At 42.4% G+C, this 17,452-nt stretch overlaps 1 protein-coding gene across 1 annotated transcript in view; it reads right to left on the reverse strand.

Moving 5' to 3' along the window:
* The window catches only part of LOC147224207 (neurobeachin-like), a 34,308-nt gene extending 26,244 nt beyond the window's left edge, over positions 1–8,064 (reverse strand). The window contains exons 1-2 of the mRNA XM_086164953.1: positions 5,523–8,064; positions 115–267 (exon numbers count right to left, since the gene is read on the reverse strand). Of these exons, the coding sequence (XP_086021079.1) occupies positions 115–267; positions 5,523–5,582 (213 nt within the window). The 5' untranslated portion in view covers positions 5,583–8,064. The remainder of the gene's footprint in view (positions 1–114; positions 268–5,522) is intronic.
* Positions 8,065–17,452: the final 9,388 nt, after the last annotated feature.

The following is a 17,452-nucleotide window of genomic DNA, read 5'->3' on the forward strand; positions in this document are numbered from 1 at the left end:
CGCTAATTCCTCCGTCTACTGAGATCATTAGGATGCGTTTCAAATTTAACCTCCTAGCACCTTTTTTTCTTTTCGTGTTTTTGTTGTTTTTTTTTTTTTTTCCTCTCAGCTCACCTTGGCAGGGGTGTGAATCCAGATGGCGGCATTGAACAGGATGTGGTCGCACAGCTGTTTCAGCAGCGGCGCCCCGTGCGTCAGACAGTCGAGGTATTTGGCGAAGGAGAGGAATTGCTCCAGCACGGCCCTGGTGATGTGCACCCGCGAGGACTGCGGGGCGGAGAAACAAAGTCGTGCTTGAGAACAACGCGTTCGTTTAGAAGACAGAAAAACATCAGAAGTCGGATTGACTTTCTATTTATTCATCCATTCATTATCTACAACGTTTTTGGGGGGTTTCAGATGGGGGTTGGAGCCTATTCCAGCTGCCGTTGGATGAGAGGCGAGTTTGTTTTGGATGGGTCGACGGTGACAAGGGCCACATAAGAAAAATTCTACTATTCTTGTCGAAATCATTTTGTTGCGGCAACTGGACTTGAATTTCTTCGCTTGAAGACATTTCACCCCTAAATCGAGAGGCTACTTCAGTTCAAATGACCTGTGGCGAGTTTCCAAATCTAACTGCCAGGGTTTTGGAAGGGTCTAAGTTATGGTGGCGATGTAAGAAGTGACGCAATGGGTTCAAGCCGGTTGAAAAGCGTCAGGGGTACTATGCCGTGGTAGACTATCAACCAGAATGAAAGGAAAGCTGTACAAGACAGTGGTGAGACCGGTGATGCTGTAGGGTCAATGACGAAAAAGACAGGAGGCAGAGCTGGAGGTCGCAGAGATGAAGATGTTGAGGTTTACTTTGGGAGTGACCAGGATGGATGGGATCAGGAATGAGTCCATCAGAGGGACGGTACATGTTTCGGAGAGAAGGTCAGAGGAGCCAGACTGAGACGGTTGGGTCATGTGCAGAAGTGGGGTAGCGAATATAGCGGAGTTGCCAGGCTGGAGGTCTAGAGGAAGACCAAAGTGTGGATTTCGCCGTGGCGACCCCTGAAGGGAAAAGCCGAAAGGAAAAGAAGGAGAAGTAGTAATTATGTAAATGTAAGAGTTGATCAAGATCTAAAAATTTCTGTCTAAAACTTAGACCTAGTTTCTGCCGATCAACTCTTGGATTTATAACAAGCCACCATAACTGGGCCCCGGCCAAAACACAGTCAGTTATATTCAGAAACTCCCCTGGGGTCATTAGAACCGAAGAAGACTCTCAGATGAGGGGCGAAACATCTTCAAGTGATGAATTTCAAGTCCAGTTGGCACGGAAAGAAGATTTTTACAAGAATTCACCACGACCTGGATGACTGAGAACCTCCACAGACATGACATTCAACCATTCACTCTCTAAAGCACGTCATGTAGACATATACAACCATTCATTCTGTCATTTTATGTAATATGGAGACATGCAAACATTCACCCTCTCATTCACGTCATATGGAGACAAACAATAATTTAATCGGTCACGTATGTCTGGATTTCTGGACTGCGGAAAGAAATCTGCTGGAAACCCTACACCTCATGTGTCAAACTCAAACGTCTTAAAAGGTCTAATTGTTTTGAAATAAATAAGTCAAACACGGTCATAAACGACGTTTCCCACTATTCATGTTACCCAAGAAGTGACAACATCCCCCCCATCAGATCACTGTGTATCCACATCAATGAGATTTTCAACAAGTGGAATTGAGAAATAGAAATGATCCCGAAATGACCAGGAAGAGAAAAGTTAATTCAGATGGAAGGCTGCTTCAAGAAAGATGGGAAGGTGATTAAATGTTTGTGCCTCAAGGAGAAAAAAAAAAAACTATATGTCGTTTGTGTTATGAGCCAGTGTTGGCTATCAAAGAGTACTAACCCTATCCCTAACCCTCCCAAAAAAACCAATCAATTTTCCAAGATTTAAAAGCTAAAATGTTACTATGCATATGTAACAATGCATGTGCAACATTTTGGATTTGAATGAGTAATAAATTCAGTTATTTAACATGAAGGAGTAGTTGAATGACAAACTAACATCACGTTTTTGTTTGTCACTACATACCGACCAGGCCAGAATGTACTGAAGTGATGCGCAAGCTAAGTTCCATACAGATGAATTCAGTGTATCTCGCAGAAAAAAAAAAATCCATGAATACACTCATTTTGCAGAATGAACCTGAAAAACGAATTTCCATGAAGGTCGCGGGGAATTTCAATCCGACGGTTTCCGTTACCGCTCCTCTCTAGTGCCTCTTCTTTACCCAGCTGGGTCCCCGGGTAAAGGCTGGAGGGATAGGAAAACGACGCTACAGGACGAGGAGAGGTGTTGCATAAACAGATCGCGAGCAGATGGTACGTTATGTTGAAGTGTGAACCCTGGCGGCGGGATGCGAGCAGAGAGAGGAAAAAAAAAAGTCCCACCTTTCTTGTGCCGACTATACCTGTCTGTTAGTGAACTACAGCTGAAGCCGGCAGGCAGGGGAACGTGTGAAGCCACAAAGTGGAGTTACTTTTGAGTGCTCTGTAAGAGCCAGCGTTCCAGAGAGGCCGCCAAACTGCCAGGTCTGCAGCGAGAAGTGACTAAATAAAGCCCGATATGGAAAGAGGAGGGAAATCAACGAGAGCCTGTAGGAGACGGGAGCGGTTGTTTTCTTTCTTTAGCTCAAAGAAGAACGCCTGTGTTCGCCGTGGGCAACCGGAAGATCAGATTCCTGTCAGGGCTCGGAGGGCGGGAACCCGGTATTTGTTTGACGGGTTTCCCCCTCAGATGTTTTACAGATAGACTGTGTTGGTTTTTTACAACGCCATTTTGATAAAAAGAAGGGTGTCCATGTCGAGAACCGGCGTTTGTCATTCGCACAAATAGACGAATTGGTCACTTGCTGAGTAATACCATCTGCAAAAACCTGGCAAGGGCCGTCTTATGTTAGCAGCAACAGAAAAATCTGGGTGATTTAAAAAAATTAGCAAAAGAAGAACATGGTAGTGGTGCATTGGCGCAGTGGTTTGCGCTTCCTCCTCAAAAGCTAGAAGGTCTCTGGTTCAGACAAGAATGGAGTTTTGCAATATCTCCAGGTTCCTCCAACAGTCCAAAAAACATGCAGTGGGTTCATCGGAGACCCTAAATTTCCCAGATACGGGAATGAGCGTGCAAATTGTTGTTTGTCTCTATATCTGGGGTGCCCAACAAGTCGAAGGCAATCTACCGGACGATCGCAAAGGCAACTTCGGTCAATCGTGGGGCCTGACTACCAAAATAAACTCTACCGCAGAACGGAAAAATAAATACCGTATTTTCCGCACTATAAGGCGCACCTAAAAGCCTTCGATCTTCTCAAAAACCAACAGGGCGTCTTGTAACCCGGTGCGCCTTAAATGTGGATCAATATTGAGCTGCAAGAGGTCTCGCAACTACGGGAAGCAGCCGCCGACTCCATTTTCTCCCATAGAAGTAGTGCATTTTCATTTCACCGAAGCAGCACTAAAAACACTAAAGGGGAATTCCAGTCCCACACCACTTGAGTGTGTATAAAGACCCCAAAACGTCTCCCTTCGAGAGACATGCTTAAGACGCAGGGTTTAAACTCAAGACGATCGGTCAACCAGTACAACACGGGAATCGAGCAGCAGTGAGAGAATTCATCATTAACAAATCGATGGTACGAAAGTGCAGGAAGCAGTAAGATAACCTGCGCCAAGTAAAGAAGACTAAACAGTTTCCGAGGGAACAAAGCGAGATGGCAACAGCTAGAGGACAAACTTGAACAGTGGGTTGTTGAACAGAGAGCAGCAAGTAGAAGCGTCTCTACAGTCACTATTCCAAAGAAGGCAACAGCGCTAGCCAGCGACATGAACACCAATGAATTTAGAGGCGGTCCTTCTCGGTGCTTTCTTTTGATGAAACGATTTGAATTGTGACAAATTGGGTTCAAAATACATTGTTTTCAACGAGGGATGGGCAAATACCGGTTAGAGCAACTGATACGGTACCCTATTGTGAATGCACTAACTTGTTTTGGGAGTGAACAGAGTTGTCAGAACATTGGTTCATATTTTATTAATAAAGTTTGACTGACTTATCTGACTGTTTTGTTGACATTCCCTTTAGCGCAGCTCCATTTAGTGGATGCATAACACAACCCCAGCCGCTACTGTGGCTTCTGTTCTATGCGCCGTGTAATGCAGTGCGCCTTATATATGAAAATTTTTGAAAGGAAGACCATTCATTGAAGGCGCGCCTTATAATCCAGTGCGCCTTATGGTGCGGAAAATACGGTAAACGCTGAGAAAAACTACAACAGAGGTACCCAACCACCAGGCTGCAGCCCGGTACTGGGCTGCAAAGAAATAACAAAAGTTGTTTTGCACTTGACTCAAAGGGATTTTCGGTAAGTAAGACGGCAAGCTAACGCCTCTCTTAAAATGGCCCGCAAAAAATGTCACCGGAGAACCTGTTTGAAAAGATGGGAAATCAGAAGGGTCTGCAAGAAGAGTTTTATTTTAAAAGAAAATACACTGCAGTACCGGATGAGTGAGAAGATCTCGTCATTACTGAAAATAGCGGTTAGCCTATCATCCACCCCCGCTGTGACATTTGGCACTTGATTGACATTCAGTACAGCCAGTCTGAGATCTCGAACCAAATGATTTCCCGTCATGACAGATGATCATTTGAAAGTGGCTGCTGAGTCCATTCACTGCAGGATGTCAGTAGAGTAAGGGATTGGCCAAAAATGTCCAAAATTGTGTTGTGCCATACATGTTCATGCTGATATGCAAGGTAAACAAAATACATTTAAAAATTTTAAAGGTAAAGTAAACTCAGTAAACACACACACTCACACACACACATATACTGTATATACATATAGATATGTACCGTAATATCCGGACGATAAGCCGCAACTTTTTTCACGTAAACAACGATGCGGCTAATATATGGACTTTGGGCGGGGGACGCTAACGAGCTTCACGCCGCTAAAACGTTTATCCTTGTCACATCGGAACGATGAAATGACCGGGAAATTCTGAGTCCGTTCAACTCCGACACCGAAGAAGAAAACTTTGGCGGTTTTAGTGCGCAGGAGGAAGCCCGAGATAGCGATCGGCCTGCCAGTGCGGCATAAATTGAGGTGCGCTCAATAGTCCGGAAATTACGGTATATATATGTGATTCATGGATGTAGTGAGAGAGGATATGAAGGTAGTTGGTGTGAGAGAGGAGGATACAGAGAATAGGGTTAGATGGAGAAGATTGATTTGCTGTTTAGCAGCTGTTTAGCATGTTTCGCATTTTTATTATTGGTAAATCACTTTAACTCAGTCATTTTAAAAGTGGCTCGCAAGCCAAAAAAGTGTAGCGGCACCCCTGATCTGATGTGTGAATGACAGAGTGAACGATTGTATGTCTGTATGATTTGTGAATGAGAGGGTGAATGAATGTATCTTTTTATACGAGCAAGAATGAATGACAACACGGTAATGGAAGCTGTAGGTTACCTTCTCCAGCAGGTATCCCAGGACCAGGAAGCCCTTCCCTCCCAGCATCTGCTCCTGCATGGCCACGGAGCTCTTCAGCAGCTCCACCAGGAACGCCAGGAGGGTGGCGCTGCAAAGAAAAGACGGGGAGGAAGTGACCGATAACCAAGCATGGAGCTCCACGCGGCTTTCGATATCGAAAGATTTAACCAGCGATATTATACTCTGGTGTGTATGAATGGGAAGAAAGAGTGGGCTTCCTGCGGCGAGTGTCACTGAAGGTACTCTCTTTCATTGCTGCAGGGCTCTTCAGCCGACGCCTTTGGCTGAGTGACAGCGGCGCTCCGCGATGCTCCTTAATCGGCTTTCCCTCGCATCCTCCGGTGGCCTCCACGCAACAATGACAAGGACGCAATCGCTCGCGCGCAGGCCTGTCTGTCTGCACATCCGACGCGGGCGAGCTTATTCGATCGAACGTTGCTCCGCACACACACACACACACACACGCACACGCGCCACCCGGGGCGCCACGCGCCACTTCCGCGTCGCTTACGCCTATCAGCAAGACCGGATCCAGGAAGATGATGTGTGTGTGTGTGTGTGTGGGGCGACTCATGTGTCGTCTCCGACCGGCCTGTGATCATTTAACCACATCCGTTTCCAATTTGGCAGGGAGGTGGGAGGATGTGATAGGATTCTGTATCTGTTTAGAATTCAAAGCGTCACACGGTAATTCTATTTCAGGGGAGTGTTTCTATTTATATATTTTTTTTTTTTCCGTTTTACTATTTATAGGAATTTCAAAGCGTCCACCGTGGAGACCGATAGAGTCTTTTAAACTCCACCACCACCATCGGCCCGTCGGAATTCACGTGGGCGAGTCCGTAGACGGGCGTCGGGGGGTCACAGAGAAGCTTTCTGATGATCAAAAAAAAAAAAAAAATCACGCAGCGCATTTCAATTAATTCAGCGCAAAGAAAAAAGAAGTACAACCACACCAAGGACACGGTTCGGCGGCATCGAATGAACACCCAAAAATAATTAAAGGGGCCGATAGTGAAAAACCGATCGCGCACCCTGACGTACGACGGCCTCTGTGTTCAGTTAACACCGCATTAGTTTCACCAGGAGTAGAATCCAGATTTGGTCAATAAGACGGGCGTTGTCCCGTCACGGCTACGCAATTACGATTAAAAGCGTCAATCTGCTGCGGATGTGAATATATAAATAAATTAATCAAGCAACAATGAAATAAAATAAATACGCGTGAGCATGTGTGTGTGTAAATAAATGCATTAATAAAGTGAAATGATATCATGTAAAAAAAAAAAAAATGAATATAATAAATAAATGAATAATTTGAAAAAATAATAAGTGAATGAATGAATGAATACATAAATAGATAGATACAATTTTAAAAAGCCCGAGCACACTGTTTTTTTTATTGACAAATTACAGCAGCTCTAGTGTAATCCCCTCCTGCGGTCTCCTTTTACACTGTAACTCCTGTTTCCATTTTCTTCTTTCTTTCTGGTAAGCATCTTGTGCTATGGATTTGAAAAAAAAAACAAAACAAAACAAATGCTAATGCTTCCCCAGAACAAGAACATAATCACGAACCTTGCTAAGCGCAAAGACGGCAGGGAGCGCAAAGGGAGATACAGACGTATTTCTCAATTTGGACAAAAGGGCACTTGGCGGGAAAGATTGCGACCGGCCAGCTGCATGAAAATAGCAATGGCACTCGCATTTAGCGGTTTGGTGGCGTGTGCAGCGTGCAAGAAGAAGCCCGATGTGAGAAATAGCCTCTGCATGCAAATGAGGGAGGGGGGAAAAAAAAAAGGAGGACAGAGAGCAGAGCGGAAAATACAGTGGATGAAAAGCTTCGGGCACTCATTTTTTTTTTTTTTTTCTCATGTTTTTAACTAGTCAAGTGACGCAGGAGGCGAGCGCTCCAAGTTCATCATGAACGCAGCGGGAGGGGGCGGGGTTTTGGATCGGTCAGCTCAGAATTACACAGGGAAAGAGATAAACTGCTGGGTAGAAACAATCGTGAATAAAAAGAAGATCCATGCATACAAATATGCCTAAAAACAGAAAAATGAAACTGTATATGTATGTATGTGTCATAATGTATGTTCGTACCGAGCACAGTAAATGCGATGCGGGTTGAGATGCGGTTATTTGGTAAGTGATCTAAACTTACATAGCGCGATTACTTTCATTTCCAAAGAGCTTTGCACTAGATCAGGGGTCTCAAACTTGCGGCCCGCGGGCCAATTGCGGCCCTCGGTACAATATTTTGTGGCCCCCTGCCTGAAATCGAATCGTTGTGTAAGTGCGGCCTATGCGGATTTTTCCTCACACGCATGAGGGGGTTTTATACAGTGGGTTTAAAAAAAAAAATTGGGCAAGGAAAAAATGAAAAGGTAACTTTGCAATGTATTTTTTGCTCCAAAATTTGAAAATGAAATGATTTTTTGATGACAAAACGTCTGTTGAACGATCTTTTCTTTTCTTATTTCTATGAAAACCGCAAAAAAAAAAAAAAAACAGGCAAAACTAAAAACATTGATTTAATAACCAGAATAGCCACCATTAACCTTGTAAACGTTATACCTCCTTTTATACATGCTACCAATCAATTTTCTAATAAATTCAAGATTTTCTCTTTTAGCTCAACAATATTTTTAGGGTGTCATTTCATCAATTCTTTTTTAATATTCACTTTTAAAATTAATTTGTCATCTATTTTTTTCACTGGAACCATTCACTGCAGATAAAGATTTTTTTCAGAATTTACCTGTTTACCTCCTCTACACGTAAACAAAGGAAAACGTTCGGCTATGTGCTATTTCAGAGGTATTGCTTTTACTGGTCCAAAATGAGTTTGAGACCCCTGCACTTGATAGTCACCCATTCACACACACACACACACACACACACACACACACACACTGATTTCGGCATAGCTGCCATGCATGGCGCTAGCCAGACCATCAGGTTCGCTGCCCTGTTTATGTCGACCCTTAATACTATATACAGTGTACTTTAAATGTCATGAATATGTTTTGACCGCGAGTGGAATTAATAGCGCCTCCCTCGAGGCATTACTGGGAAGGGAAATGGTTTGTGTGAGGTCTTGGTTGTATTATTTTGCACTAGGTTAAAATCTTTTTTTTTTTTTGTTGTTGTTGTTTTTCCTTTTTTGTGTAAATTTAACATTTCCTTGTTACCAGCTGCTTCCAGCTGATCCTCGGGCAAAATCAACCAACAGGAGTCCTCAAGATGTCAAAAAACTTTCAGGATACCGCGGCGTTAAAACACAAAAAAGAAACCCTGTTTCATGACAAGATCCCGGAAAACGATTTCAAACCGCCGGTGTTTCCACGTCTTACCAAACGGTGGTCTCAACCTGGGTCTCGTTTAGTTGACGGTAATCCAGCTGAGCGAAGAGGGGAAAGAGAATCTGGATCCCGCCGATGGAGTGGATTGCACGTTGGATGGAATGAGTCACTGTGGCTTTGACATCCTGAGAAGACAGAATGAAATGAACAATAAAAGTAATGATGATAATCGTCATTAAAACAAAAACAGTAGCAGCAACACCAACAAAAAACATCAACAGTGATAATACTAAAAATGATACCACCATCATTACCACCACCTAATGATGATAACAATAATGATAATGATAATAATAATAATAATGATAATAATAATGATAATAATGATAATAATAATTGAATATAGTACATAATCATATAATAATAGCATAAAATATATAATAATAATAGTACAATACTACTAATAATTACTAATAAATGTATTTGTAATTACTAATAAATGTAATAATAAATATAATAATAGTATTATTTAGTATTTACTAAAAATATATAATAAAAATTAATAAAGAAATTAATAAAAATAATAATGATTCTGATACCAATAAGTGTTCTCATTATTAGTTATATTTATTAGTATAAGTATTATTATCCTGAGTAGTAGTAGTAGTAGTACGGCTTTTGAAAAAGCAGCTGACCTGTAGCATGAGGGCGTGGGGTGAATGCACAAAGATGGAGACGTTCTCTTTGGGCGCAGACTCCAGGCAGAGTTGCGCATCGGTGGCCTTGGCGTTGTAAGCGAAGGCGATGGAGCCGGCCAGCTTGCCATCGTACAACACTTGCTTGTGGTGTTCGGCGAGGTGGATGTCACTCTCCGACTTGAACTTGAAGGTGCTCTGGGAGCGAGAGAGAGCGAGGGAAGATAAGGAGAGAGACAGATTGACGACAGAGGTTGAGTCTCGCACATGAAGTCGAATCGATAAGTGTTCCGTCGGTGTTATCTTTTAATTGCAACATGATTAAAATGATCCATCAAAGAACGTTCGGGGGAGGATTCGCATTTCTTGTGTTTTTTTTTTTGTTTTTTTTTTCCGCAATTCTTTCCACAGACATCGTGCGGCTTTCTCCTTCCATTTCTATCATTCTCGGTTAACGACTGAGAGGGGGAGCGGCCCGTGGTTACTCGGCTCGTAAAAAGCCACATTGGAGACGAATAAAAATAGCTGGGCAAGAGCAACCAAGAGGGTGAATTAATTTCCGATTAATAAGACAAGTCTTAAGTAATTGGATTTCTTTTACTGATTTACCGACGAGCCTTTCCGCGGTGAGTTTAATTTGTTTAGATTTAAGTCGAAAGCTCGGCCATCTTCTCCCTGCCGGATTTACATTAAGATTTAAATGCCACGTTGTTCACAAGATGTGACAAATGAAGGGTTTTCCACGTCCTTCCCGAACAGCCACTTCATCTGGAGCGATTTCAAGCCGAGGTCTCGCTGCCATGTGGCGGAAGGAAGAGAAACGAAAGCAACTTTGGAGCCGTAGGAGCTTTTTGTGGTTTCAGGAACCTTTTCAGGAACTAGAAAGAAATTGACATTGGACGGCTCAATGTAGGCAGTCGTCTGCCTTGACCAGTAGAAGGAGAGAGAGCGAAGGAGAACAGAGAAATTAGCCGCTTAAACACTCAAGGAACTTTTTGCAGGTTCTGGAAGCTGTTCTAGAACTAGAAAGACTAACTGCCTTGGAAACATTGGACGGATTTCAGCTCGACGTAGACGGCCTTCTGTCTTGACCAATTAGAGTAGAAGGAGAGGGAGTGAGAGAACAGAAAAATCAGGTGCTTTCACACTCTAGAAACTTTTTGCAGATCTAGAATCTTTTGAGCCAGGATCGGTGCTCGGTTTCTGCCTGTGAAGGGCAGTGTTTCTTTCTTGTTCTTGAAAAGGTTCTAGAACCGCAAAAGTTCCTACAGTGCTGAAGAAGTTTATCTCTGTTTTCGAAAACAACTTTCTACCCCTAACATTCAAGACAGGCTACATTTTCAACAATGTCTACAGCCTACAGCCTGCAGACAACCTCCAGAAAACAGCCTCCAGACAACAGGCTACATTGAACAGGCTCAATGTAGCCTGTTGTCTTGAACATTTGGGGTGGAAAATTGTTTTAGACCTCTTTAGCACTGTGGGAACTTTTGCGGTTCTAGAACCTTTAAGGAACTAGAAAAAGAAACTCTCCCTTTAAGTGGCCAGAAACCGAGCACCGATCCTGGCTCAATGTGAGTGGCCGTCTGTCTCAGCCGGTAGAAGGAGAACAGAGGCCCTTTTGCACTGTAGTTACTTTTTGGGGCTCCAAAAACCTTTTCAGGAACTTGAACAAACGGGCAGAAATCTTGGTCAGATCCCCGCTGGACATTGGCGGCCTTCTGTCTCAACCGGTAGAAGGAGAGAAACCAAGGGAGAACAGAGAGATAGGCCGCTTTGCAGCAGAAACCTTGGACGTATCCAAGCTCAATGTAGCCTGTTGTTGAGCCGGAATCCATCCAATGTTTCTGCCCGTGAAAGGCAGTGTTTCGTTCTTGTTCTTGAAAAGGTTCTAGAACCGCAAAAGTTCCTTCAGTGCTTAAGAGGTTTATCTCTATTTTTGAAAACAACTTTCTACCCCAAACGTTCAAGACAACGTTTGGGTCAACGTGTCTTGACCAGCTAGGGTAAGCAAGAAAGAACAGAAAGATAAGGGTCTTTGGCACGCTAGGAACTTTTTGCAGTTCTAGAAATCTTGCAGGAACTAGAAAAAGAAATGCACCCTTTAAGCAGGTAGAAACTTAAGACTAATCCTGGTTAAATGTGGGCGGCCCTTTGTCTTGACTGGTAGAAGGAGGGAGAGCATGGGAGAACAAAGAGATAAGCCCCTTCCCACTTTAGGAACTTTTTGCGGTTTCAAGAACCGTTTCAGGAACTAGAGAGAAACACAACCTTTATTGGACAGGAACGTTGGACGGATCCCTGCCTCTATCGTTACCAGTTAGGGCAGAAAGAGAGCGCAAAAGATACAGAAAGATAAAGCACATTCACACCGTAATAACTTTTTGCAGTTCTAGAAACCTTTTCAGGAGAAACCTTTTCTGTCTTTTACCGAGCAGAAACTTTTGACCAAACCCAGCAGCCCTCTGCCTCGAGACAGTGGAGGAGAGAGCAGAGAGATAAGCTGCTTCAGCACTACAGGAACTTTTCATGGTCCCGAAAACCTTTTCAGAAAGGCATATATTCAAGCATTCGGACAGCATACAAAACAGGGACCAAGGATCTTGGTTCCCGGATCCATTTTAGCTCCTGCACAGAGACGGGTACTGTTTTACACTTCTATGGAAACTCATCTGACATAGATGCTTGGACAATTGGTAGATCTAAGAAGCCACACCCATGACCAGATACTGTAATTTCTGGACTATTGAACGTACCTGGATACGAGCTGCACTGGCTAAAAGTCAATAAATAGATATACAGGACTGTCTCAGAATATAAGAATATTGTGATAAAGTACTTTATCTTCTGTAATGCAATTACAAAAACAAAAATGTCATACATTCTGGATTCATTAGAAATTAACTGAAATATTGCAAGCCTTTTATTATTTTAATATTGCTGATTATGGCTTACATTTTAAGAAAACTCAAAAATCCTATCTCAAAATATTAGAATATCATGAAAAAGTAATTTTTGTTTTTTTAATTGCATTACAGAAGATAAAGAACTTTATCACAATATTCTAATTTTCTGAGACAGTCCTGGATGTGTACATATGTAGGCCGCACTTGTCTATAAGCTATAGGTGTCCACGTTGTAACATGAGACATTTACACCGAAAGATGTTACACAGGAACCCTTTTTTTTTTTTTTTTACTTTCAATGAAATACATTAAAATGGAAATGCTTTTTCTGAACAGTGCCTATAACACGGATGATGAAAAAGATTAATAATAAATAACAAGGAATCTATCCCGGCTATGTCCTACTCCAGCGGATCGCTACCTTCGTCCTTCAGTGTCGGAGCTAAACAGCCTCAGAATATCCTGGTAATTTCATTGGTCTGATGTGACGAGGCTAAATGTTTTGGCGACATGAAGCTCGTTAGCCCAAAAAAAATCCATAAATTAGCCGCATCATTTTCCAAGCTGCAGTGTTCAAAGCGTGTGGAAAAAAGTAGCGGCTTAGAGTCTGGAATATACTTCCTCAGGACTGCGTAGTATCGTAGCCACTGGTCAGCTATTGTCTTGCGATTTTCTGTGTGAATTTATAAATTTAAATTTCCCCTGGATGAGGGTAGTTCCAAGAACCAAGAGTTAAGCTGGACAGTTCTTCCAACTGAGGGCTTTTCTGTCCAAAAAAAAGAACAGAAGCGAGTATGAGGACGGGTTTATCCACCGACGGAATAAATTAATCACAGAGTCTGTGATCGAGTGTCAAGTTACCATGTCACTTTCCAATGAGGGAGCACAATTTTGTTTATCTAATTTCCTTATTGGATGTCAACCCCCGCAACCTCGTATTACATCAGTAATGCCAGTCACTGATAGGCCAAGTAGTTTGGCGTATGAGTCCTGGAAGTCATGGGGTCACATGACTCTTCTGTCCAAAGAGGGACCTCAAGAAAACCCCTTTAAGAGTTTGCATTCTGAGTTTGTCTCGAGCCTCAGCCAGTCAGCATTTTCCTGCCAAGAACTTGTATTTACAGAAAAGGAGCTGCTTTATACATCATATATTTGCACCTTGTAAACCCATTGGGGTATATATCCACACGGGTGTAGATGATTGTAATGTTCCACCATCCACCCATCCTCTGACTTAGCTAGATGTCGTGAAGAGTTTGTTTTTTTTTCTTTCCCGCCAAGGGCGTAATTCCAGAGCCAACGTCTCTATGTTCTTAGTTGCTCTTCTTTTTTTTTTTTGAACATTTATTAGAACAGGTTCCTTAACAGAGTCACACACATTCTTACAAAACCTCATAACAAGATACACATTATACAATATTCTTCAAAGGTCACTTATTTCCTCACTAGCAAGCGAAAAATAGAATAAAAAAAAAAAAAAAAAAAAAAAAAAAAAAAAACATCTAGTTGCTCTTCTTAACAATGAACCTAACCGTTGACTCATCTATTCCGAAAGTGTCCGCCATCTATGCGGTGACTTAATTTGTTATTGCAGGCCATTCTTGGCTCCCATCATCTTCACCTACACTTCTATCGATCCCGTCTCCACAATGAACGTCCTGCAATTACAATCTTAAGGACTCTGAACAGCTGACATTTTGTATTAGCACTATTTCTACTTGGTCTTTGTCGGCCCAGAACGAAACTGGCCGTCAGCCTGCTTTTACGGCGGCAACTCCTAAATGCTTAATAAAACACTTTGTTCAATCTTATCAAGGTGAACGTTTTTGTATTAATTAAAAATCGGTGAATGAATAAAGCATGGCGCTGCCCTTTTTTTTTTTTCTTTTTCTCCCCTCCCGCCGTGTGTTACATCCTCCGGCTCTGATAAAAGTCGAGTGGGTTACGGCGGAGAAGAACTGTGTCCGTGACGTCCGCCCACAGGGTCGCCGCGATTCCTGCTGACTTTCCACCTGTTGTCATTCGCATGAAACGAAAATTTGCGCTTTGAATTTGCAGCTTTCGGTTTGAGAAATTTCCCTCAGTCAGTTAAAGACCAGTGAAGCAAAAGCGGAAGCCGGACTGAAAGTGTGAGGGATTTGCTCCCACCCTCTTCTTGTTGATATGATTTTTGCAGATGACATTGTAGTGTTTGCAGATGACATGGTGATTTATAGTGAGAGCAGGGAACAGGTTGAGTAAAATCTAGAGAGGTGGAGTTATAATCTGGAAAAGGAGAGGAATGAAGGTTAGCCGCGACAAGACAGAATACGTGTCTGTGAAGAAAAGTAACCCAAGTGGAATGGTGAGACAACAGGGAGTGGAGATTAGGAAGGTGGAGGATTTTAAGTACCTAAAATCAGCAGTCCAGAGCAAGGGAGAGGGTGGAAGAGAGGTGAAGACACGTATGCAAGTAAGTTGGAACAGGGTGAGAAAAATGTAATAAAAGAGCTAAAAGAAAGTGACCATAGACAGGAGGCAGAGCGGGAGGTAGCAGAGATGAAGATGTTGAGGTTCTCTGTAGGATTGAGGGGGATGGGGAGAATCAGGAATGAGTCCACCTGAGGGACAGCGCACGATCGATGTTTTGGAGATGTTTACAGTCAGACCGGGACGGTTTGGACATGGACAGCTGAGGGACAGTGAAAATCTATGAAAATCTGCCAAGAGGAAGACCAAAAAAGACAGTTATGGATGGAGTGAAAGTAGACAGGAAGTTAGTTAGGTATGGGAAAAAAGGATGCAGAAAATGGGATTAGATGGCGGCAGCTGATTGGCTGTGGCGACACCTGAAGGGAGCGGCAAACAGAAAAAAAAAAGGCTCCGAAGCTAAGCTAAATTTTGTGAACCCAAAAAGTAAATCTTGCTTTGGGGAGTTCAGATTTTTAGTATGGTTTGTGGAGGAAAAAAAAAAAAGTTCTCATGATATAGCCATTTGAGAAAACTAATGTTAGGAGAAAGAGTTCTAGTGTTCATCAGAAATGGAAGTTGATCATATTAACTCTTTTATGCAAGGTTGTCATTGAAACAAAACAAAACCTTTTACCAATCTGGAGGCTGTGCGTGCTTTATTGATCACATCGATGACTTCAGTCTGCACCTGCAGGACGGATGGCGGGATGCTTTACCTGCAGCATCTTTGAATTTTTATTTTAAAAAAAGTCCTGCCGTTCAGTCTCAAAGTGTGGCGCTGGATCGAGAAGGAAAGTCCATCTCACGGTGATTTAATACCACGTTCATAATGGGGAAAACTTGAAAAAAAAAAAAAAAAGATCAATATCAGACTAGTCTTGATGAAGTGAATCGATTAGGGGCTGACGGATGAGCTGCACTGATCTTTAAAAGCTGCTTGAATCGAACATGAAGGCTGGATTATTAAAAAAAAGGCAAATGACGAGATACGGCGAGATAGGAAGAGTCAAAGTGATGATCATAATAATAAAAAATAAAAGAAGAGCAAGTCACGAAAAGGAAAGAAATAACAGGAAATAACAAGCTCAAGCAGTCGACGGCGAAAGATGGCCACCGCGCCGAAGTAATGAACTCTCCTGGGGGGGTTGAATCTTAAATCTATCGGGCGCATAAAAGTCCACCTTCCCCTTTCCTACCTTTCCCTCGCCATGTTCCAGGAGGCAGACGCCACGGTAACTCCCGCCTAGGAGGAAGCTGCATTCTGTCGCAAGGAGGCGATTAAAAAAAAAAAAAAAAAGTAAAAAAAAAAAAAAAAAAAAAAGGCAGCAGATGCGAGATCAATAACCGTATCATTGCCTGTGAATAAATATAATCTAAACAGACTAAAGGCTTTAAGTGACGACTAATTAAAGCTGCCTGAAATGACTGTGACTGAAAGACTTAGCTTTTGATACCTTATCAGATTCGCTCAAAAGGGTTTGTTTTGTTTTTTTTTTCTAAATCCCGAGCACGTTTAGGTTTTCCTTTAACGGAGAAGATTCGCCATCAATTGAGCTGTTTTCATTAGCAGCACTTACGGTAATTTGATTTTTTAAAAAAAATCCTTTGTCTATGCTAATGCCTATTTGATGAATGAGAAAATAAAGAACGTTAATGGTTTTAATGCTTCGCCAGCAGCAGGAAATTGCTACACCAGTGAGCTAAGCATGGAAATGTGTAGGAATAAAAAAACATTATCTTGATTTATAAAATAAGAATTAAAAAAACAAGTTTATGGCTTTTTTTGGAACACCTTTTTTAAAAAAATAAATGCAAAATAAAGTAACATCGAAGGAGCGGGGCTGCAGCTCAGTTTGGTAGCAAGCGTCCCTTTAATCGGAAGGTTACCAGTTCAATCCCCTCCATATAAATGGAGTCCACTTATCATTCTTGTGTATTCATAAATACTTTTGGAAATTTACAATGTTGAAGTCAGAAAATTCAGTCAGTTAAAGGCTCTGAGGCAAAGGTGGAAGTTCAAGGCAGCGGTAGGAGTGCATCAGCTCTGAGGTGCTTCTCGTTTGTGATCGTGCCAGACAGGTGAGGCTAGACAGCGGTCACCATGGACTATGATATTTGCAGATGACACTGTGATCTATAAACATACACAGAAGTCAGCATTTGTGAGCAGTATGGCTTCATGCCTAGAAATAGTACTACACAAGCAGTATTTGCATTGAGAATGCTAGTACAGAAGTACAGAGAAGGTCAGAGGAGGATGCATTGCAGTTTTGTGGACATAGAAAAAGGGTACGACAAGGTGCCGAGAGAGGAATTCTGGTATTGTACGAGGAAGTCTGGAGTCGCAGAGAAGTATTTTAGAATGGTGCAGGACATGTATGCTAACTGTGAGACAGTGGTGAGGTTTGCTCTCGGTGTAACAAAGAAGTTCAAGGTGGAGGTGGGGCTTCATCAGGGATCAGCTCTGAGCCCCTTCATGTTTGCAGTGATGATAGACAGACTGACAGATGCAGGGAAACAGGAATCTTCATGGACCATGATGTTTGCAGATG

The sequence above is a fragment of the Fistularia commersonii genome, chromosome 18 (genome assembly GCF_037954325.1).
Source record: "Fistularia commersonii isolate RoL2024-O1a breed Wild chromosome 18, RoL_Fcom_v1.0, whole genome shotgun sequence".
In the NCBI taxonomy this organism is placed as follows: Eukaryota; Metazoa; Chordata; class Actinopteri; order Syngnathiformes; family Fistulariidae; genus Fistularia; species Fistularia commersonii.